The 24,718-nt window shown below is 34.4% G+C and overlaps 1 protein-coding gene and 1 non-coding gene across 3 annotated transcripts in view; both read left to right on the forward strand.

Moving 5' to 3' along the window:
- IPO7 (importin 7) overlaps positions 1-24,718 on the forward strand; it is a 48,537-nt gene that overhangs the window by 18,049 nt on the left and 5,770 nt on the right. For both annotated transcript variants that reach the window (XM_036859565.1, XM_036859564.1), the window contains exons 4-23: positions 615-773; positions 4,205-4,361; positions 6,243-6,332; positions 8,548-8,642; positions 8,763-8,847; positions 11,064-11,198; positions 11,844-11,943; positions 12,703-12,779; positions 13,169-13,285; positions 15,723-15,812; positions 16,223-16,388; positions 16,582-16,742; positions 17,839-17,967; positions 19,542-19,608; positions 19,692-19,817; positions 20,333-20,430; positions 21,588-21,683; positions 22,383-22,603; positions 22,706-22,911; positions 24,508-24,714. In XM_036859565.1, the coding sequence (XP_036715460.1) occupies positions 615-773; positions 4,205-4,361; positions 6,243-6,332; positions 8,548-8,642; positions 8,763-8,847; positions 11,064-11,198; positions 11,844-11,943; positions 12,703-12,779; positions 13,169-13,285; positions 15,723-15,812; positions 16,223-16,388; positions 16,582-16,742; positions 17,839-17,967; positions 19,542-19,608; positions 19,692-19,817; positions 20,333-20,430; positions 21,588-21,683; positions 22,383-22,603; positions 22,706-22,911; positions 24,508-24,714 (2,582 nt within the window). The remainder of the gene's footprint in view (positions 1-614; positions 774-4,204; positions 4,362-6,242; positions 6,333-8,547; positions 8,643-8,762; positions 8,848-11,063; positions 11,199-11,843; positions 11,944-12,702; positions 12,780-13,168; positions 13,286-15,722; positions 15,813-16,222; positions 16,389-16,581; positions 16,743-17,838; positions 17,968-19,541; positions 19,609-19,691; positions 19,818-20,332; positions 20,431-21,587; positions 21,684-22,382; positions 22,604-22,705; positions 22,912-24,507; positions 24,715-24,718) is intronic.
- Positions 15,956-16,139, forward strand: LOC118900359. Its single transcript, XR_005021133.1, has one exon. It is a non-coding gene; the product is annotated as a small nucleolar RNA SNORA23 (small nucleolar RNA).

Below are 24,718 nucleotides of genomic sequence, written 5' to 3' on the forward strand. Positions count from 1 at the left end.
ATCTTTATTGGAGTATAATTGCTTTACAGTGGTGTGTTAGTTTCTACTTTATGACAAAGTCAATCAGCTATACGTATACATGTATCCCCATATCTCCTCCCTCTTGCGTCTCCCTCCCACCCTCCCTATCCCACCCCTCTAGGTGGTCACAAAGCACCAAGCTGATCTCCCTGTGCTATGCGGCTGCTTCCCACTAGCTATCTGTTTTACATTTGGTAGTATATGTAAGTCCATGCCACTCTCTCACTTTGTCCCAGGTTACCCTTCCCTCTCCATGTGTCCTCAAGTCCATTGTCTACGTCTGCGTCTTTATTCCTGTCCTAACCCTTGATTTTGTAGATTTTTTTTTTTTTTTTTTTTTTTTTGGATTTTGTAGAATTTTTAATGAGAACAGTTGATGTTCTAAATGAAACCTGTCAGTTGATGATGGGGATGAAAAATAAAAATAAAATCACTTGCATTTTGTAACATTTGTTGGGTTTCTTTTAAGTCAGTAGTAACAGTTTTTGCTTAGTGACTTATTTATTTTTGTCTAAACAGCCTTTTTCTTTGTATGAGTTAACAAAACTTGAGGTAGCATTTCTTCCTTCTTATTGTTTATTTTTGACTTTTAGGGTACAGCTTACTACATGCATTCACCATATCATCAAACATGATTATCCAAGTCGTTGGACTGCCATTGTGGACAAAATTGGCTTTTACCTTCAGTCTGATAACAGTGCATGTTGGCTAGGAATTCTTCTTTGCCTCTATCAGCTTGTGAAAAATTATGAGTAAGTATCTCTCTCAATTCCTGTAGAGTTTTGAGAAGTAGAAAAAGCTTGGGAAATTTAAGCTAATTGGTTTGAACATCTTGAAATTTCATTTGGTATACATACTAAAGTTAGTGAATTACATGTTGATTTTAATTGTGTCTTCTTTTTGAAATAGCATTCTTGTTTTAATTCTGCAATCTCTTCTGTTGATTCAACTTTGAAACTCCTTGTGCCCTTTTTTCTTAATCATGATCTGTTTCCCTGTTCAAAACCCAAGTTATCCCTAACTTCTCAATATAGGCTCCTCAATTTGTGCTGATAAAAGGCCTAAAGATAAGTTTTTAAGATGTGAAGGGGGTCAAAGTACATTGATCATTAGAGCTCTTTATTCTGCCTTTCTGTGAATTTTTATCTTAATTTGGGTTCTTGCGAGGTTTCAAGAACCTACCTCTAATTCTTTAAGAAGAATATGTTGGAATTTCATATGATCATTTTTAATCATTGTGTTTGAGGGATTCATAGTCATCTGCTTCAGTGTTGGCATACTTGAGCAAATTATAGTTCATGTAAGTAATTAGTATCAGTAAGAAAGAGTTAGGGATCATTTTAGACCTGGGCTTAAGGATCAGAAAAAAATCTAACCTTGGAAGTTGAGGTATAGCACTAAAAGTAGTAAGCCAAATGTTGCAGAGATTTTCTCTTAAGTGTGTGGTGAAAGTAATGAAATTGGTAGGCACTTGAAAGTTTTGATATTAGCAAATTATGAGGGAGGAACACACACCATGATGGTGGCTTTATTTCCAGTCCTAACAGCTACACAGATGCCATTGTGAGCCCTCTAATTCTGGGACTTGTAGTTAGCCTCCAATACCCTTTTTGGGTCCCACCTCAAAGTAGCTGATGAACTGCTGCTTTTGTTCTGAGCAGGAGAGAAATAAACCATTTACAGCATTGGTACTGGTGTTTTCTTGTGTTCCCACCAGCTACCCATCTTCCTGCTAAGGAATGTTCCAGCTGTTGCTCCAACCTCTGTCAGAGTGCCAGTTGTAGTTCTGGTAAGTGAGTGACTAAACTGAGAGAGAATAACAGTAATAAGCTGTCATTGTCATTGAGGAGGTTTGTCTCTCCTGTCCTTAATCTTAGCAGGAGAGAGTATGACAGGGATTTTTAAAATGGGAGACATAGGCTGCTACAGTGTTGGAATTTCAGTTCATTTTCAGCTAGTGTTTGATTGTGGAGCACAGGGTGTTCACGAGGGATCTGTGTGGACTGAAGCAGTTCTAAGAAAATTCATGGAGAAATTGGAAGTTGTGATGGCCTTCAGGAGCATAGATCCTCAGGAAATGCTTGTCAGGTGAAGGAGCATAGAAGGAACATTTGAAGAGGAATGCATCTCACACCACGTGGAATAGTATGAGCAAAGAAAGAAAGGTACAGAAGTGGAAATGTGACACTGTCTTTAGTGGGTAGTGAGGAGACCACTAAATGGTATGGATAACTTCTGTTGAGAAATTGGGGATCATTTTGTCTTCTTTTTTTTTTGGTGGTAGAGGGGGATCATTTTGAATTGGTAAATTGGGACCGTGTTAAAAGAGGGTTTTGAATGCCATGATGGGGAATTTGCATGTGGTCTTTTACATGATGAACCGTTGACTTTTTTTTAACAGAACAGTGATGGGCTAGTATTTGAGGATTCCTGTGAGTATGGTTCACCAGTTTGACACACTGTAGCCTTGTGGTTGTAGACTTTTATTGGTGGGAGGAGGTGAGCTCCACGTCCTACTCCTCCACCATCTTGATCGCTCCCTAGGCTTTTATTAGTGTCACATTTTCATGCTTTCAGGAACTTTCAGGTCGTATGGAATAGTATTTGTTTCCTTGCATAAATTACTTTCATACCCATTGGTTTGGATATGGTACCACCCAACTTCCAGTCCACTACTCAGTGTAGAGAAGGAGGTAGGAGAGAAGAATATCTAACATGGAATGGGTATTCAAACCCTCTTAATGTGGGTGATCACCTGGGTTGGATAATGGAGAGAGGTGCATAATATAATATAGTCCTCATCTTTATTGTTAAAAGATAATATTGTCAGTAATTAATATAGTTTGTCTAATCAGATTGGAGAGTGCAAGTGGCTTCCTTTTGTAAATTGTTATTTTATTGACTCAAAGAAATGTACAGGTAACCTTTTAAAATGTATGCTAAGTGTAATTTCTCAGCACATTAAATAATATTTAGAAGTCTGTCAGTTAATTGTTTAATAATCTCAGTCATTATTAGCGTGAACATTTCTCTTGGTGTTTTTTATTCTTGGCAATTTACTTTGCTTCTCATTTCTCCCAGTAGGAAAAAACAATCCAGTCTTTTAAGAGTGTCTACCTTTTAAAACTGTGCTAAGATATTCAATTCTTAGATACATTTTCTCCCTTCAGAAAGGCTACTGGTAGATAAAACTGGAGTCTGGTAGGGAAAATCAATTATTTAAAAATTAAAAAAAAAAAGCCAACAGACTTTTTAACAATAGTGTTAAAATGCTAAGGAATCTCTATGGGGGAATGTCTCAATTAGCTATTCTTTACTCATATCCTTGGAGCAAAATGTGATTCAGAATTCAGGATTTTTCAGATTTTAGAAAGGTAACAAGGTTCGCATAGTACACGCCTATGTACCAGTACCCAAGGATCAAACATATTATTATTATATCTGACATAAAATATGTGAATATTCACTCCAAATGGGGTAAATAGAGATCATAAATAGCCTGTTGAGGTTAGGTTTTGTTGCCAAAAGGTTACCAAAGAACTTCTGATTTATAGTGCTTTTAGAAATAGAATATTTTCTGCTTTATAGATGCCACTTCTGCCTTAATGCTCTTTGTATGTAAATTACTTAAGGATGGTTATATGTAATCAATTTTATATTGATCAGCTGCTAATGTTTAAAAGCCAAATCGTTGTAGGTCCTCAGTTATATCAGTATTCACAGTTACAGATAGCATAGTGAGGTGGTTAAAGGGCAGATCCTGAATCTGCCGAGGTTCATGCCTAGATGTCTATACTGGGAAAGATACTTAACTTCTCTGTGCCTCAGTTTCCTCAACTATGGAAGTGAGAATGCTAATGGGGCCTTGAAGATTATTTACCTCATAATAAATGCTCAGTAAATTTTAGACACTATTATTTGAGGTTTTTTCCAAGTTGCTTTTTGCCTGTGGTTTGATTCCATAGTAGATTTTTCTTCTTTCTAGGAATATAAAATTGCTTAGAAAGTATTTGCTTATATTTGTATGAACAGACAAGTAGTTTAAATTTATATCTCATATGTATATGAGATATAAATATATATATAATAGATATATATACTTATCTACCTACCTATCTATCTATATATATATATAAAATTGTGAATAAATTCTCACAGAATTAGTTTGTATTCCTACCCAAAGGTATAAGAAACCAGAGGAACGGAGTCCATTGGTAGCAGCAATGCAACATTTCCTGCCAGTTCTAAAGGACCGTTTTATCCAGCTTCTTTCTGATCAGTCTGATCAATCTGTCCTCATCCAGAAACAGATTTTCAAGATCTTCTATGCTCTTGTTCAGGTAATTTTATATCGTAGTTTTTATACATAAAGTCAGTCTATCATTTGCCACCTTGAACAGTGATAAAGAATTTCAGCATCTGAAAAATAATTTCACTTGAAAATCTATATTAAGTGGATAAATTGCTAGTCAAATATAAATTGCCAAAATTACAAATACATTAAAGTCTAACCAAGCATACTTTCCCAAATACACAAATAGTTCTAATAAATGTTAAATTATAAGTGGGCAATCTTAAGTTCTCTTAAACCATCTAATACTATTTACAAAATTAGTAAAATTTTCTTATGTCTTTCACCTTAAGAATTCACAAGTCTGAAAATCAGTTACTGGAGTAGAGTTTATATCTAACGTGTGCTCTGTTATGCCAAATATACATAGATTGTCCCAGTAATTGCAAAACCTATTCCTAAGCTTGACACAAAAATACTAATACTGTGGGCTTGACTGGCACACTGTAATGGGCCTTATTATCTTTGTATATTGTTCTAAATCTTCCTGGGATAAGAGATCCCACTAAAGAAATGGTTGTGTCTGTAGTCTCAGTGGACTGTAATTACTTATGAAACAGAGTTTTTGATTAGGATTAAAATTCTGGCTCTTTTTGTGCCACATAGCCAAAGAAAGATCTCATCTACCAGGACCTTTGGTTCAATTCATGCCATTACTTATTTTTGTTTAAATCTCATTTAAATAGACCTGTAACTATTTCCACTAAGATTATTATAACTGACTCACTCCATTGTTTGGTTGGATTTTTCATGCCCTTGCTAGATCTTTAAAGATAATCTAATATCTTTCTAATGGCTTCTTCTTTTTTTCTAAAAAAAAAAATTTATTTATTTATTTATTTATTTATGGCTGTGTTGGGTCTTCATTTCTGTGCGAGGGCTTTCTCTAGTCGCGGCGAGTGGGGGCCACTCTTCATCGCAGTGCGCGGGCCTCTCACTGTCGCAGCCTCTCTTGTTGCGGAGCACAGGCTCCAGACGCGCAGGCTCAGTAGCTGTGGCGCACGGGCCTAGTTACTCCGCGGCATGCGGGATCTTCCCAGACCAGGGCTCGAACCCGTGTCCCCTGCATTGGCAGGCAGATTCTCAACCACTGCGCCACCAGGGAAGCCCTCTAATGGCTTCTTCTTATATAATTTTTTAAAAAGTGATTTGGATAGACAATATACTGTTTTTTAATTGTTTTTCCCTCTAACTGGTAGGATCACAACTTCTAGATTATAAAAATAAGTTCTTTTTATAAATTATTCTAGGGCATAGGACCCAACTAATTTTTTGAGACTAGCATACCTTGAAATCAAAATATAGTACTGTCTCATTTGTGAAAATAGAGGTCCTAAAATCCTAAATAGGATATTGATGTTGTGAGCCTATTAAGTGATGTGATTTATCCCAGGAACACAGGAATGGATCAAGAGTAAAAAACCAGTTTTTGTGATTAACTTTTATATTACATGAAAAGAGAGACCTGTAAACAATCTTTAAGGATGCCAGATAAAGTATTTGACAAAATTTAATAACCATTTCTGCTTTAAAAAAAACAAAACAAAACAAAAATACTTAAGAATCCTGGAATAGAAATTTCCTTACCTTGATAAAAAATGTTCACTAGAAATCACAATAAATATACCTCATGGTGAAAATCAGATACATTCCCAGTAATTTGGGAATATGACAAGGATGCCCACTATCACTGCCACAGTTCACCATTGTACATAACTAACCAAATCAGCCAGATGAGAAATTTGCCTATGTACTGAAAGAGGAAATGTGGATTGAATGAAGTACTTTTTGTAGGTTTTGTGAAGAGTAAAAGGAAGTTGGATTTTCTTTTGTAAGGATTTTAAAATATTGATTCTTGATTTTAATTTAGTATACACTACCACTGGAGCTGATAAACCAACAGAACCTGACAGAATGGATAGAAATTTTAAAGACTGTTGTGAACAGGGATGTACCTAATGTGAGTCTCTGTGTATTTCTTATATCACTAAGCTTAAGTATTTAGTTACCTTTTGAGAATTTTAACTGATATTTCCTAAAACATTCTTTGTGAATTTATATTATTTGTGATGCAGATTTTTCTAGATAAAGAGACACCATTTCATTTGTTTACATATGTGAATATAATAAGTGAAAAATTGTAAAGGGTTATTTTGTATATTATTAAGTGCTTGTATTATATCTTTGTTTATTCCATCCTAATTCTGTTTCTTCAGTTTTTAATTGAGTTCATAACATATGTCACCTGACATAGTTAGACATTTTTTTTCTTGTAGTGAGAACTTTTAAGATCTATTCTCTTAGCAACCTTCAGATAAACAATATAGTATTTTTAACTATAGACACCATGTTTACATTACATCCCCAGGACTTACTTATCTTACAACGGGAAGTTTGTACCTTTTCACCATCTTCTGAAACTTAAACTGTGGTAGTCATTTCATAGTATATACATATGTCAAATCATTATGTTTATACCTTAAACTAATAACAATGTTCAATATCAGTTATATCTCAAAAAGGAACAAAGAACCATAGCTGGATTTTAGCCTAATAATTTGTCAGACATGCATGAACAGGGGTAGAACTTGATTTACAAGTTGGTCAAACTTTGTAGTTAGTTATATTACTTGCTTTTTAAATAACAACTTCATAGAGCTATAACTCAAATACCGTAAAATTTACTATTTTAAAGTGTACAATTCAGCAGTTTGCAGTAGTACATACAGAATTGTCCAACTATGTTATTTTTTTCACATATAATAACAATTTGTAAAATAACCACAATTTTTCTTTATTATCTAGTTTTCTAGAGAGGTAGGAAATTTATAATTCCTGAATCCCTAGTGTGTTTTAAGTACTTTTATATACCTTGCTTATTTAATCCTCAAAATAATTCCTTCTGAATTTATTTTAAACAGAGACATGGAAGGGTTGTGTAATTTATCCAACATAATTTTATTAGTGAGATAAGTGAGACCAGCCTCCTGTTTTATAGTTTATTGCTCAAATTTTTTTTTTTAAAAAAATGCAGAAGAAATAAATAGGACATTTCTTGCATTCCATGGGAAACTAGTTTGATGTGTTATTTTCTGTACACATTTAATAGGTGTAAAATACAGCTTTAAGAGTTTTCATACTTATATTCTGCACCTTTTTTGGTATAATTTGTAATCATAAACATGCACATATAAGTAAAGAGTTCAGTGAGTTATGAGAGTCATATTCACCCGAGTAACCATCACCTAGAATGTTGGCTGGTGGCTGGGTCTGGTCGTCTCTACCATCACCATTCTCATTTCTAGCACCATAGATTAACTTTACCTGTTCTAAAATCTAATAAAAAGGTAATTTTTTGTATCTACCTTCTTTTGCTTAATATTACGATATATTCATGTTGCGCTATGGTAGTTTGTTCTTTTTTATTGACAAGTAGTACCCCATTGTATGGATGTACTACAGTTTATTTATTTACAAGTTGATGGACATCTGGGTGGTTTTAAGATTTTAAGATTACACATAAGGCTGCTATGAATGTATATGTCTAACTTTATAAATAACTTCCAAAGTGGTTTTACCACTGCTCTCACTGGCAGTGTATGGGAGTTTTGGTAGTTCCACAGTCTCATTTCTCTGTCTTAACTTAAAAATATGTCATGGATATCTTAGGTCAATATATAATGAACCAATTCATTCTTTTAATGGATGTTGCATAATTAAACATCCCCTTGTTAATGAATGTTTAGTTCTTGGCAGTTTTTCTCTGTTACAAATGGTTTTGTAAATGAACATTCTCATACATATATATTTATGTATGTATACTAATATTTTTGAAACTAGATTTCTAAAATGAAGTTTCTCATGCCCTTTAGATTTGAACTATACTAGTTTTAATTAAGCTACTTGCCATGACCTTGATTTATATTATTTGGATCTTGACTAAAATGTTTGAGTTTAAACTTTTATAAGACTTTGAGAAAGCATGTCCTTTGTAACTAAGTAGTGAAGTGAAGTGCCTCTTATATTTAAATAAGGGTTAATACTTTTCCTGTTCTAGCCTTTTATTATGAAAGGCCATCATTGGAGGAGGATTCATGTTTTTGTGAGTCTGTTCTGAACTCACACTATTCCTTTTAGATTGTATTGTCTATCATTAAATAAATGTCTCTTTAAAGGAAACACTTCAAGTTGAAGAAGATGATAGACCTGAGTTACCATGGTGGAAATGTAAGAAGTGGGCTTTACATATCTTAGCAAGGCTTTTTGAAAGGTACACATTTCTCAATATATGATAATTTGAGTTTATTTTTTTCAAGAATTTGTTTTTTTTTTTATAAGTGCTGTTATAAAGCATTATGAAGACATGATGGGCATTTGAATGTTCTTTTAGATATGGAAGCCCTGGCAATGTTTCCAAGGAGTATAATGAATTTGCTGAAGTATTTCTGAAGGCATTTGCTGTTGGTGTCCAACAAGTAAGTCTAAGATAATTTTTCCAAGTAGAAACATGACACTATAATGTTAATTTGTCTTGCTTATTTCTAGTTTCTTTGGCATTCAAAGATTGCATGTACCAGACTTTAACATTTTGAACACTGTAGTAGTTCTCAAATGTTATGGTCTCAGGACCTCCTTACACCCTTAAATTATTGATAACATCGACAACCTTCCATTTATGTGGGTTATACCTTGTGATATTTACTGTATTAAAAATTGAAACTAAATTTAATGGTATTAATTTATTTTAAAATAACAAACCTATTACATATTAACAGAATACATGTTTTGTTTTGTTATAAATTTTATTTATTTATGTATATATGTATGTATGTATGTATGTATTGGCTGCGTTGGGTCTTCCTCGCTGCACGTGGGCTTTCTCTAGTTGTGGCGAGCGGGGGCTACTCTTCGTTGTGGTGCACAGGCTTCTCATTGCGGTGGCTTCTTTTGTTGCGGAGCACGCACTCTAGGCGCGCAGGCTTCAGTAGTTGTGGCGCGCGGGCTCAGTAGTTGTGGCTCATGGGCTCTAGAGCGCAGGCTCAGTAGTTGTGGCGCACGGGCTTAGTTGCTCCGCGGCATGTGGGATCTTCCCGGACCAGGGCTCGAACCCGTGTCTCCTGCATTGGCAGGCAGATTCTTAACCACTGCGCCATCAGGGAAGCCCAGAATACATGTTTTTGTTAAAAATAATTGTTTTCCAAAATGAAAATTTTTTAGCAGGAGGAAATGGCATTGTTACACATTTTTACTAATATCTTTAATGTCTGCCTTAATAAAAGGCAGCTGTATACCCATCTACCTCCATATTCATTCTGTTTCAATTTGTTTTAATGGAAGTAAATAAAGATAATTTGGTCTCAAAGATAAGAAGTTGGAAAAGGAAAGACTTTTAATATACTTTTCATATAATTGGGGAAATTTTTGATATCACAACAACATTTGGCAATGGTATTTTCTTAAAGGTTAATTGTAATTTAGAGTTTGAAACTGTAACAATAAACATTTCATCTTGTTACATTAACATCCATTGCACTTTGAATGGGTCTTTTATCCATATGTGATTTTGTAACATCCTGCCCTGGTCATTGGAAAATGTTGACTTATTGAGTCTATGCCGATTTTCTAAATAATGTTTATAGATTTCCTTATGTAGTTTTAAAAAATTACAGTCATTAATATCACCACTGATCTCCTAACTGTCTTTAAATATTGGAAAGCTGTCAAGTGGATCTAAGTGGTGGGTGTAAGATTTTGAGAATTCTAGTTTTGCTTGAAAGCTCAAATTTTAACACCAGTAACATATTATCAGTTTCCTTGAAGTGAGAGGCTCATTTTGTTCATTTTTGAGAAAAAAATCTGCCACACACACAAGTCTAAATCATCATAATTTGTCTTATCAGTTTTTCTTTCATGCTTATGATAATATTTGGTGGGAAAAACTACTATTTCAGCTTTTCTTCCAACCATCGTACTTTGGTATGTAGCAGAAGTGCTATATGTATACTTCCCATTTATTAATATTTATATTTCTGGTTCACTAAGGACATTCCTAAGGAAAGTTTATTCTGCGATTATGTGGCTGTAAAGAATATGATGACTGCTAGTACACTTTAGTGCCACTCCTTTGATTCATGTTAGGAACCTGAAGTTTTACCATCACTGCTTTTGTACCATCGATACAAATGCCAACACAGTAAAAAGGGCAAATAATGTTTTAGCATTATTATGAAAATAGTTTTGACCTGTCAGACCCTCTGAGAGGTCTGTGGACCATATTTTGACAACTGCTATTCTCAAGTATGAAGCTACATTAGAACTCTTGGAAGACATTAAATAAGTAGGTGAATGGTTTGGGTAAGATTTGCCTAGAAGCTGATTTTAACAATATGGTGCTGTCTCAGAATATTGTGGTATGTTCCACAAGTAGCATATGGTTTTCTCTTTTTTTTATACTTAATCAAACTAGTCCTTTGACACACAGTGTTACTTCAATTTGTTTATTTTAAATACTTTGGGAATAAATATGGTTCTCCAATATATAATTTAAAAAATTACTTTCTTTTTAAAAGAATATGGTGGTTATTTTATGATAATGACCTGGGTAAGAAGTGTCAGATGTTTTTGCTAGCTTGTAAGTGGTTAAACTTTCTATTTAAACTTTGTTTTTTTGATCAAAATTTTTTTTTCAAAGGTTTTATTGAAAGTGTTATATCAGTACAAGGAGAAGCAATATATGGCTCCTCGAGTTTTACAACAGACATTAAATTATATTAATCAAGGAGTTTCTCATGCTCTCACCTGGAAGAATCTGAAGCCTCATATACAAGTAATAATTTTCTATCTGAACTGTTTTTCTAGAAAATATAATAGAAATAACATTAATTACCAAAAAGGTTGAAAAAGTGCATTTTTTTGTTGACCTGTGTTACTTAGTCTAGTTCTGGTAATTGTACATTAGGAAAATGATGCAACATCCTGACAAACTTTATAAAAGGTATATTGTGGATATTCAGATTATTTTTTAATCTGAAACTGTTATCTTAAAATTTGCCTTTAAGTTCTTACTGTTGGATCATGATTAGTTTAACATGATTAGTTAACATCGTGTAATTTGGAATAAGCAAAGGACTATTTCACCAAATTACTTTTGAGGCTAATTTGCTTATGTACTATTTCCAATGTAATTTATTTGCTTTATTTAGAACTGTAGGGTTTGATGGACTAAAATTTCACATTGCATTTTCTCGGAATACTTAATTGCTACCTATGTACACATGTCTTATAATGACTTGTCGCACAGAGGGTAAGAATATGTACATTGATAGTCAATCTGAAAATGCATTAAATGCTTTACTGAAATTTGATGTTAAGCTTTAAAACACAAACTGGAGAGTTACTTTTGTTTTAGCACTTAACGGAAATTTGAAAGTTTAAATTTGAAGACCAACTTATCTTAACTTTTAAATTACAGGGCATTATCCAAGATGTTATTTTTCCATTGATGTGCTATACAGATGCTGATGAGGAACTTTGGCAAGAAGACCCCTATGAATATATACGCATGAAGTTTGGTAAGGAATTTTCGCTTTTTTAGAAGCAAAGTATGTCGGTAGTTAAATTTGTATATAGTAAACCTTGAATATTAAGGCCTCATTTTAGGAACTGAAAAATCTTCTGTTGTTTTAATGCAATTTATTCATTGTTTAGACTTTCAGGAAGCTATTCATTAGTTTTGGCATTTGAGAATGATAATCTTTATTTTTAGCAGACACAAATACAGTAGTGTTAGTAGTTATGATTATTGAATATGCTTCTGGCACATGCCAAAACTGTTAGAAATTCAAGGTTACACCTTAAACACTAAGTGTCTAAACTATACTTTTGGATTCCATGTCAGTCATCGTGTGTGGAAATGGAGACAACGCATACTGGAAGCTGGAGTCTCTGCATGGGACTAAAGAATTGTAATTTGGCTAATGTTGAGTATTAGTCCTTCTTCGTACTAAGATCTTATGTACTTTCAGTCATTTGTACTTTTGTGACCCCATTGTGAAAATTCAGTAGTGGGGTTTTGTATGAAAGAAAATAATCATTGGGAGAAGTTGATGGATTAAGATTTAATTTGTACAGGAAAGACAAGGAATTAGGCTTTTGCAAAGTTATATGGGGATCTGGGTTTGTTTTCATGCTCGTCTTCTGTGAAGATTTAGCAAAAATTTAAGGTCCTTTTTTGTTGTTGTTACAGAGCATCATTTGTAAATTACTTGAAAATGTTTGTTGAAAAAATTGAAATTACTATTTTCTGTATTAATTTTAAATTTATTCTATAGATGTGTTTGAGGATTTCATCTCTCCTACCACTGCTGCCCAGACACTTTTGTTTACAGCTTGTAGTAAGAGGAAAGAGGTAGGTTATTTAATATGTGGATAACTTTTGCTTTAATACTTAAAATATGTTCAGATATACACTTGGGTTTTTTTTTTTAATTTATTTTATTGAAGTGTAGTTGATTTACAATGGTAATTTCTGCTGTACAGCATAGTGATTCAGTTACACATATACATACATTCTTTTTCATATTCTTTTCCACTATAATTTATCACAGGATATTGAATAGATTTCCCTATGCTATACAGTAGGATCTTGTTGTTTATTCATTCTGTATATAATAGTATGTATCTGCTAATCCTGAACATTTAGTTTTTAATGGTAGCCATATAGGTCATTTTGTCGTCAATGTTTTAAAAGGGTTGTTCGGATATCCAATAAAGCATTACTTTTCTCTTTTAACCTAGGTACTACAAAAGACTATGGGATTTTGCTACCAGATTCTTACAGAACCAAATGCTGATCCTCGAAAAAAAGATGGAGCCCTGCATATGATTGGCTCTTTAGCTGAAATACTTCTGAAGGTATTTCTGTGTGTCTGTGTGTGTGTGTGTGTGTGTGTGTGTGCACGCGCGCACACGCAAGCACAATTAGGTTGTTTTAATGACAGCAGTTGAGATAAAACAGAATTGAGGTACAATTCACATACCATATGGTTTGCCCATTTAAAGTGTACAATTCAGTGGTTTTTCTTATATTCAAGGAGCTGTGCAACCATCAACTCTTAATTCCAAAGCATTTTCATCATCCCCAAAAGAAACCCTTTTATCAGTCACTCCCCATTTTCTCCCAAATCTCCCAGCCCTAGCCCTAATCTATTTTTTGTCTCCTCTGTGGATTTGCGTATTCTGGGCACTTCATATAAATGGAATGATAAAACATGTGGTCCTTTCTGAGTGGCTTCTTTGACTTAGCATATTTTCAGAGTTCATCCATGTTACAGTATGTGTCAGTCTTCATTCTTTTTTTATTGCCAGATAATATTCCATTGTACTGATATGCTGCGTTTTATTTATCCATTCATCAGTAAGTGGACATTTGTTTCTACTTTTTGGTTATTATTAACAATGGAGCTATGAACATTTCTGTACACATTTTTTTGTGGACATACATTTTCATTTCTTTTGGGTAATACATACCTAGGAGTCTAATTGCTGGTCATATTTTGAGAAACCGCTAGACTGTTTTCCAAAGTGGCTGTACCATTTTATATATTCATTAGCACTGTGTGAGGGTTCCAGTTTCTATGTCCTCACCAACACTTCTTATTATCTGTCTTTTTAAATTACAGCCATCCCAGTTGGTGTCAAATGGTACTCTCATTGTAGTTTACATTTCCCTAATAGTTAATGATGTTGAGAATCTTTTTATGTGCTTATTGTCCACTGTATATCTTCTTTGGAGAAATTTCTATTCAAACTTTTTGTCAATTTTTATATTGGGTTATTTGTCTTTTTATTGTTGAATTGTTAGAGTTCTTTATATATTCTAAATACTAGAAACTTTTCATATACAGTTGACCTTTCAACAACACAGGTTTGAACTGTTTTTGGGTCCACTTAACATGTGGATTTTTTTCCAACAATAAATACTACAGAACTACATGATATGCAGTTGGTTGAATCTGCAGATGCGGAATCACAGATATGCAGGTCAAATTGCAAATGTAATGCAGATTTTCAACCACGCAGAGGGTCAGCACCCCAACCCCCTCGTTATTCAAAGATCAACTGTTTGTGGTTTGCAAGTATTTTCTGCCATTCTGTGGATTATCTTTTCACTTTCTTGATAACGTCCTTTGAAGTACACATTTAATTTGATTTTGAAATAATGTCCTCTATACTTTTTTGCTGTTGCTTGTGCTGAAGGTAATTCTTTTTGCATATGAGTTATCTTCTTTTCATGTTGCAAGACAATTGTAAAGTAGTGTTTTTTTCTTCTCAGAAAATTGATCTTTAAGGAAATTTGTAAACATGAATATATCCCTTCACAGCCTAGGAACATGCTTTTGTGGCACACATTTTCTGGTAAAGAATGACTGACCGGATTAGATGTATGTTTAGAAACCTCACCTTAATTGTACACATTTCATCTGACTTCATAAGGTCTGAAATTTGTTTTCACTTTAAAGTTAATAAATGATAACTATTTCAAGGTGTAAGTAAATATTTAGACACAGTTCATCCTACTCCCAGAAACCTTGCTGCATATGATGCTCCACTGAATTCATCACCATTAATTTGTCGGTATATTTTGTGTATCTTTCAGCTTTTCTATATCTGTCCACCCATTCTTCTCTTCATTTATAAAGGGTAAATTACGTGGTTATTTGTTGTGTCTGGGAGTCTTGAGTGTGTTCTCTTTGCACATTCAGGTTTTTGTTTTAACTTTATATTTTTAAATTTTATACTTAGAGAAAATTTGCAAAAATAGTTCCCATTACTCTTCACCCAACTTCTTCTAATGTTAACATATTAGATAGCCATGCCGCAATTCTCAAAACCAGGAAATTAATATTGATATGATACTATTAACTAATCTACAGACCCCTTTCACATTTTATAAGATTTCCCACTAATGTCCTTTTTTGTTTGGTCCCTGATCCAGTCCAGAATCCCACGTTGCATTTAGTTATCATGTCTCATTAGTCACTTTCGTTTTTTTAAGTGTTGTCAGTTTTTAATGTTGATTTAATATGCAATTCAAGGAACTCTTCTTCAAAACTTGTTACCGTTTAGAAAATATCCTATTTTAAGATTCACAGGAGTTCTTTAGATATCCAGATTGTTACCCTGAGAGCAGGATATTTCTCAATCTATGTTGTATTGTTCATTTAGAACCTTTCCAGAGAGGTTCTTTCACTATAATAGTTTTATATTAACATCAGTAGTCATTTTTAAAACTTGTGTATCTATTTGGCATTTGAGATGATTGTATTTGGAACTTTGTTTATTTTTACAGAAAAAGATCTACAAAGATCAGATGGAATATATGTTGCAGAATCATGTATTCCCTCTCTTCAGCAGTGAACTAGGCTACATGAGAGCGAGGGTATGTTTTAAAGCTGTATTGATTTACGCATTTATGTCTAGTAATGAATAACTGCTTATGTGGACTTTTGTATGGAAACTTTTAAATGTTCACTTTAAAGCCATGTTTTAATCTAGACTTTCGTGTAAGTCTTTAAATGGCTGCTCATAATGTGTGCATAGTTTTCATCTGTGTCTGATAGCAGTGTCTGTCTGTGTTTTGCATTCAGATCTTGCTATCCACACAAACATCATGTAGCCAAAGAGTAAGTTGGGATCATAGTACTGGTCGAGTGTTGTGTCTTTGGACATATCTACCACTGGCCAGCCTCCAAATTCCCACACATAGAACTTTGACACTAGAGATATTGTCACATGGTGGAATTTAATGTAAGATACTTATAGTAACTCACTGCATTTTTTTTAAAAAAGGCTTGCTGGGTCCTTCACTATTTTTGTGAAGTGAAGTTCAAAAGTGACCAGAACCTGCAAACAGCCCTAGAGCTGACACGAAGATGTCTGATTGATGATAGGGAAATGCCTGTTAAAGTGGAAGCTGCCATTGCACTTCAAGTGCTGATCAGCAATCAAGAGAAAGGTAAAGGATTTATATCTCAAAAATAGTGCAATGTGCTTACACATAATTGTACAAGGCATAATTCTAGAAACTTGATATATTGTCTTCCTTTTTATTTGAAACGATTTCTTGTTTACTCTTTGGTATATGTTGTGCCAGGTTTTAAGGAGTTTTAGCTGTTTTGGCCAAAAGTTTTTTTCTCTTTCTCTTACAGCTAAAGAATACATCACACCATTCATCAGACCTGTCATGCAGGCTCTTCTTCATATTATAAGAGAAACAGAAAATGATGATCTTACCAATGTAATTCAGAAAATGATCTGCGAGTATAGTGAAGAAGTTACTCCTATTGCAGTAGAAATGACACAACATTTGGTATGTTATTTGAACCAGTCATTTATGCATTACTTAGATTACAGTAAATATTTTCACAGAGCTTCTGTATGTCAGGCACCATTCTAAGCCCTTGATATATATTTTAACTCATTTAATTCTCACACAATCCTATGTGAGGAATATTCCTATACTGAGAGAAAATGTGAGGTATAAAAAGGTTAAGTAATTTGCCCAAATTAGAAGGGGTGGGTCTGGGATTCACACCTGAGCTGTATGCCTCTACAATGCAGAGCTGTTTACTTGTACTCACATTGCATCATGACTACCTTGTTTGTGTGGTTTCCTGGAATGCTTTGGACCAACTGAAAGATAGAGATAATAGTTATAAGTAGATTTTTAAAGTGAAATTTGTGTAAATAGTTATTTCATAGTTGACCTTTATCTATTGTACATAGCCCTGAACTTCTGAGAATTAACGATGTAAATTATTTAAGGGTAATAGAAAATATGGACATGTACCCAACAATTATCCATTCATATTCTCTATACAGTGGTTTACTTGGTGCAGTTTATATTCTTGCTAAATACTGAGGTTTGAAGAATCTAACTCTTGGTATTTGCTGTGGATATTTTTAACAGCTGATTTTGAAGTGGATAAAGACATTTGGATAAATATAGTAGTGTTCATTAAAAGTATATTGCATTATAAAAAGCTGATTATTATGACTCCTCATAACTAATAACTTTGCTCAGAATTTTTCAAAATGATTGAATTCAATGGCAACAAAAACCTTGATGACCATTATTTGATGACTAGTATTTGAGCATTGTCAAATGTTAGCCAGTAATTTAAATAAAAATATTCATAATATTAAGCACTTTCTATGCCTTGCCTCACAGTATCTACGGAGATGTCAGGAAAAAGAGGTCAAGTAATCTGTTTAAGGTGACCTAGTAAGTGGCAGAGCAGTACCATTGATTATAGAGCCCAAGCTCTTAAATAATATTAATTGATTTGGAAATGCTGATCGGTTGTGCTGTCCCAGTGAGAACATTTTAAAAATTAAAAGTTTTAGACAAAAACGTGTTTATACTGCTTTAATGGCAAACCTTAATTACATTCTCTTGAATGTAGGCAATGACATTTAATCAAGTAATCCAGACTGGGCCAGATGAAGAAGGAAGTGATGACAAAGCAGTTACTGCTATGGGAATCCTGAATACCATCGACACACTTCTTAGTGTAGTTGAAGATCATAAAGAAGTAAGAAAATGATCCAGTGTTGTAAAGGTTTTAGGGCATTTCAAGCCATTCTTCATCAGCTGTTCTATGCTTTTTGGAGGGCTCTGACTTATCTATTCTCTGGTCATCTTCTCACATACCTTGATTTTGCTATCTTTTAACTAGTACGCTTGCGTAGGTACCTTACAAATATTTTAAAAGGAATAGGAAGGAGGTATTTGTATCACGGTGTCTTTGCCTCAAGGCTCTGGGTTTTGGCTCCCTCTTGGGGTTACCTTTTCAGATCCAAAATTATGGTGATTCCTAGGAAAACATATTCTTCCTAATTTTCCTTTTTAATAAAAATTTTTTTTAGTTAGGGTATAATACATATAACATATACCACCTTAACCATTTTTAGGTGTACATTTCAATGGTATTAAGTACATTCACATTGTTGTGCAACCATCACCATCATCTTCCTAGTTTTCTTCTTTTACTGTTGTCTTTTGGAAAGGTAAGCGAATTGTAATCATGAATTTTAAAAGTGGAATTATTTAAAACATACAGAAAAGAGTAAAAAACATAGAAAACTAACCAGTACCCCTTACCCACCACCTAAATTTATTAGATTTTTAACATTCCATGGTATGTCCTTAGACTTCCAGTAAGAAGTTTCAGATAGATGTAATTGAAACCATTAGGGCACCACTTCTTAATCTCATTTCCCTACTTCCTTCCCTTAGAAGTAAGCATTGTTCTAAATTTGTTTATAATTACAATGCAGATATTTAAATCCATAAATCATGTTTTCAGATTATCTACAAACTGCCTTTTGCAACATGAGATTTTCAGTAAACTTTTTTTTTGTAGATTATAATGGGAGCTAGCTAGAAGCCATGAGGAATCCTATAGCTACCTTACGGTTAACAAATCAATTGTTTACTATATTTGAAGAGCTGAAGATGTATTGAGTATATGTATTCGAAGTGGATATCCTGCTTCTATATCTGATTAGTAAATTTTATCTCATTTCCTCTCCCCCACTTTTTAAACATTCTGATGACTTTCAGGGATTTGGGATCCAATTGAGGACCATACTGACAAGGGGAGTTTGTATTTTCTGTCTATCTTGTATGACTTGGGGGCCTAGCTTACTATTACATAAATGGAGGTGGCTTAAAAATTATTGGGAGTGGTAGGAATAATGCCTTATTTTAAATAATTTTTCAGTAAGCTACTGATTTACATCTCAGTTACACTCAATTATATCTGGCCTGAATTAATCTATGTTTACACACAAAAAGATTTTAGTCTCTGCAGAATGATGTGGCTCCTTTATTTTCATACTTACTTGCATTTTTCCAGGAAATTTTTTTTTCTTTATAGGTAAACTATGCATGTTCTTTCTTTGTCTCATTGTAATGGTATTTCATTAAATTTCATACCCATGTTGATTCACAATTTCATAATATGAGTCATTTTGAAACAAAGGTTTAAAATATTAATTTGTTCACAATATTGACTTTACATTGAAATGCATTGAATTATTATACATTATTTAATCATTCATTTAGTGTGCTACAATTTCATATGATATTTTTCTTCTCTTTTAGATAACCCAGCAGCTTGAAGGAATCTGCTTACAGGTCATTGGAACTGTTTTACAACAGCATGTCTTAGGTATATACCTCTGATTGTGTTAAGAATACACTACTATTTCATATGAGCAAGGATTGTCCTAATGATTCAGTATTCTCTTTTAGAATTCTACGAAGAGATCTTCTCTTTAGCACATAGTTTGACATGTCAACAAGTGTCTCCACAGATGTGGCAGCTGCTACCTCTGGTATTTGAGGTTTTTCAGCAAGATGGCTTTGATTACTTTACAGGTAAGTCAAGTCATCATAGAAATACTGAGGATTCCTCCCCATTTGTACTCAATTTTAGTGTATCACTTGAATACAAACTTGAATATTCTAAGTGTTTTGTTGTTTGGATAAGTTATCAGTAGCAATTAGTGCTCAAAGATGACCTGTACCATTGATTTCCATTATACATTTTGATTTAGTTATCACTTGAGATTTTTTTCTTTAACACATATTCTTAACCTTCTGCCCCGTCAGTCTTCCATTACACATTTTGATTTAGTTATCACTTGAGATTTTTTTCTTTAACACACATTCTTACCTTCTGCCCCCTGTCAGTCTTCTTTGTATAATCTTTAACTACTAAATATGAAGGAATGCACTTTAATAATAGCCTCATTTTTACATTTAATTCTAAATAATTAAAAGTGAACTTTAGGGACAGAACATTCAGACTTGATTTTTTTTTCTGAGATTTTTTCAGAAACACAGCATACATGTTAGTAAAGATACTTAACTGATGCTTTTTATTAATACAGATATGATGCCTCTGCTTCATAATTATGTAACAGTTGATACAGACACACTTCTGTCTGATACCAAGTACCTTGAAATGATATACAGTATGTGCAAAAAGGTAGGTCACTTTTAGTTAATATAAGCATGTGAGGCTGGTGCTATAAAAAGTACAAAGTTGTGAAGAGACGTGGTACCACATTATGGTGAACATATTATCATATGGGTCTGACAGAATAAGGGCTTTAAGAGTTATAAACTGAAAATGGCTTTGATTTCTGGATCTCTCAGTAATGGCTTTGACAAGTATTTGTTTTATGTCTGCCCTCTGACATTTAATTGGAGTTATAAATGTTTGGGTTTGGGGTTTTTTAAATAAATTTATTTATTTATTTATGGCTGTGTTGGGTCTTCGCTGCTGCGTTTGGGCTTTCTCTAGTTGGGGCGAGCTGGGGCTACTCTTTGTTGCAGTGTGCGGGCTTCTTATTGTGGTGGCTTCTCTTGTTGCGGAGCACGGGCTCTAGGCGCACAGGCTTCAGTAATTGTGGTTTGCGGGCTCTAGAGTGCAGGCTCAGTAGTTGTGGCGCCCAGGGCCAGTTGCTCCGTGGCATGTAGGATCTTCCCGGACCAGGGCTTGAACCCGTGTCCTCTGCATTGGCAGGTGGATTCTTAACCACTGCGTCACCAGGGAAGTCCCAACACCAGGCATTTAAAAAATGATTTCGCTTCATGAAGTTTTTAGATGTGTTTGTCCTCATCGATGTCATTCCTTTCTGAACACTTAGTCACAAAATAATCATCTAGTTATGTTATTATTTATTGCCAAATTATATTGTTTATGTTAATACTCTGGGAACAGAGATATCTATACCATCTACTTTCCTATTCCAAAACCCTTATCCTTAACCCTTACATTCCTCTAGTGCTCATGAGCACATCAAGTCCATGCTTTTATTTCTTGTCTGGAGACAGCCTTTGCCATCAACAGATTGCCTCTACTTCCTGCTCATCTCACACTCCATTATCAATATTTTTTTAGACATAGTGTTTGCCAACTTGCTATGGTCCAGAATGGCACTACATGGGATGTGCTTTGATTATGTAGACCAGTATTACAGACGAATAACTCCAAATCCTTATGGGTGCTTTAGACTATAGTCTGTACAATGACTATTGCAGTCACTCATATTAATTAGAATACCTTAAATACTTCAGCAGCTATAGACTGATTGAAGGTTTTGTGACACCTCCTTGCAGTTTATATTTTGTATTGATCAGGTTCTTACAGGAGTTGCAGGAGAAGATGCAGAATGTCATGCAGCAAAATTGTTAGAGGTCATCATTCTGCAATGCAAAGGGCGTGGCATTGACCAGGTCAGTGAAGCTATTAATGATTTGTGTTGGAGGATTCAGAGAGGGAATCTTTCCCTTCACTTTTTCATTTTGGGCATTTGTTCTATATATTTTGTATGTTGTTTATTATGACACCTAGATAACATGTTAAAATTGTTCATTTAAAATTTAACCAATATTTAATAATGATCATATATTTAATATGTATGGAAATATGACTGGCAAGTTTTATGGCTACTTGCTATGCAAGGTAAGTTTTGACAAGATTTTTTTTTTAAGTATATTGTATTGTATTGTATTGTTTGCCACACTATCACTTTGCAATAAGATAGATTTAGTCATTAAATTTCCATGGTCCGTTTCAACGGGAATTTGAAAACCCATCTTTATTGAGACATAATTGAGAGATAACATTGTATAAGTTTAAGGTATACGGTGTGATGAGTTGATAAATGTTTATATTACAAAATGATTACCACAATAAGGTTAGTCAGTAGGAATATTTTGAATCCAATATTGCTATTGTGGTGGGGCTCTAGTAGCTCAGTGAAGACTAATTTTTCTCTAAAATTGGATTTCCCACTGAAATGGCTCAACAATAAAAATTGGATCATTTAATGGAAGGGGGGTTAGTTGAGGCAACAAGAAAGTTAATATGGGTGGGTAGTTAACGGCTGCTTTACTTACAGTTTTGGAATGTTTTGCTATCTTTCTCTACAGTGTATTCCCTTATTCGTGGAAGCAGCTTTAGAGAGACTGACAAGAGAGGTGAAGACAAGTGAACTTCGAACAATGTGCCTGCAAGTTGCCATTGCAGCTTTGTATTATAATCCACATCTACTTCTCAACACCTTAGAAAATCTTCGCTTCCCTAATAATGTTGAACCAGTTACAAATCATTTTATTACACAGTGGCTTAATGATGTTGATTGTTTCTTGGGGTAAGTGACATATATTGGATCTTTATTTACTTTGTAAGGAACTCTGCAAAATCTTTTTTTAAAGGAAAAGAAGGAAATGTTTTATTTTATTTTATTTTTTAGGCTTCACGACAGAAAGATGTGTGTTCTGGGCCTATGTGCTCTTATTGATATGGAACAAATACCACAAGTTTTAAATCAGGTTTCTGGACAGATTTTGCCAGCTTTTATTCTTTTATTTAATGGATTAAAAAGAGCATATGCCTGCCATGCAGAACACGAGAATGACAGTGATGATGATGATGAAGCTGAAGATGATGATGAAACGGGTAAGGGATTTGCAATGGAGGAAGCCAGTCTTATTACCTAGTTAGAAATATCACTGGACTTGTTCTTTTAGCCCTTCTCCTAAAGAAATGTGGGATCATAGCCAAGTACTTTCATGTTCATTCATTCATAGAACAAGAGTGTAAGGTCCATGAAGGCAGGACCTTTCAGCTGTATCACCATTATGTAAAGCAGTTCTAGGCGTCTATAGTTTCCAGTGTTGGCAGGTTTTTTGTGTGTGTTTATATATATATATATATATATATATATATATATATATATATATATATATATAAATTTATTTTATTTATTTATTTTTGGCTGTGTTGGATCTTCGTTGCTGCACGTGGGCTTTCTCTAGTTGCGACGAGTGGGGGCTACTCTTTGTTGCAGTGCACAGGCTTCTCATTGCAGTGGCTTCTTTTGCTGCGGAGCACGGGCTCTAGGCGTGCGGGCTTCAGTAGTTGCAGCATGCGGGCTCAGTAGTTGTGGCTCACGGGCTCTAGAGCACAGGCTCAGTAGTTGTGGCACACGGGCTTAGTTGCTCCACGGCATGTGGGATCTTCCTGGACCAGGGATCGAACCCGTGTCCCCTACATTGGCAGGCGGATTCTCAACCACTGCACCACCAGGGAAGCCCTGTTGGCAGGTTTTTAGTGTTGGTAAACATCTGTCTATTAGTGCTAAAATCTAGCTATATCTACACTGTAAAATTAAGTTAATTAGGTGTTGGCTAATACATTTCACTTGTAAGACAGTATAGACTACAAGAATATAAACTGATAGGATGTTGTTTAAAAGAAATTATTGTAATGGTTTCAAAATATGACACTTGCCATTTTTGTCTTTTATCATTTACTATCTTAGCCAGCCAGCCTTTTAAAAAAAAAAAAATCTCATAAAAGGTATTCTGTGGATATAACAAACTATTTTACTTTACTGTTGGTATTTGATTTGGTATATACCATAAGTCTCAGAGCACACCAAGTGCTGGTTCTCATATTATACAGTCCTTTTTCAGACTTCTAGTACTAACAGTTGTGGTTAGTTTTCTTAGATTTCTATGAGAATTTTTTTTTCTGTTTATTGCTGTATATGTATTTAAACACCAATTCCTAGAACTCTTCCTTGAATTTTTTTTTTCTTTTTTAAAATATATGTTTACCTACTTTTTAAAAAATTAATTAATTTATTAATTTATTTATTTACTTATTTTTGGCCGTGTTGGGTCTTCGTTTCTGTGCGAGGGCTTTCTCTAGTTGCGGCAAGCAGGGGCCACTCTTCATCGCAGTGCGCGGGCCTCTCACTGTCGCGGCCTCTCTTGTTGCGGAGCACAAGCTCCAGACGCGCAGGCTCAGTAGTTGTGGCTCATGGGCCTAGTTGCTCCACGGCATGTGGGATCTTCCCAGACCAGGGCTCGAACCCGTGTCCCCTGCATCGGCAGGCAGATTCTCAACCACTGCGCCATCAGGGAAGCCCCTTCCTTGAATTTATTCAGTTGTGATATGTAATTCACCAACAATGGTCACTGTTATTGAGTTACAGTGGGTAACAGGATATTCCAGTGTTAACAAGAGCACCTTTTTATGACTTGGCAGAGGAACTGGGGAGTGATGAAGATGATATTGATGAAGATGGACAAGAATATTTGGAGATCCTGGCTAAGCAAGCGGGTGAAGATGGAGATGATGAAGACTGGGAAGAAGATGATGCTGAAGAAACTGCCCTGGAAGGCTATTCCACGATCATTGATGATGAAGATAACCCTGTTGATGAGTATCAGATATTTAAAGCTATATTTCAAAGTAA

This window comes from Balaenoptera musculus, chromosome 8 (assembly GCF_009873245.2).
Source record: "Balaenoptera musculus isolate JJ_BM4_2016_0621 chromosome 8, mBalMus1.pri.v3, whole genome shotgun sequence".
Lineage (NCBI taxonomy): Eukaryota > Metazoa > Chordata > Mammalia > Artiodactyla > Balaenopteridae > Balaenoptera > Balaenoptera musculus.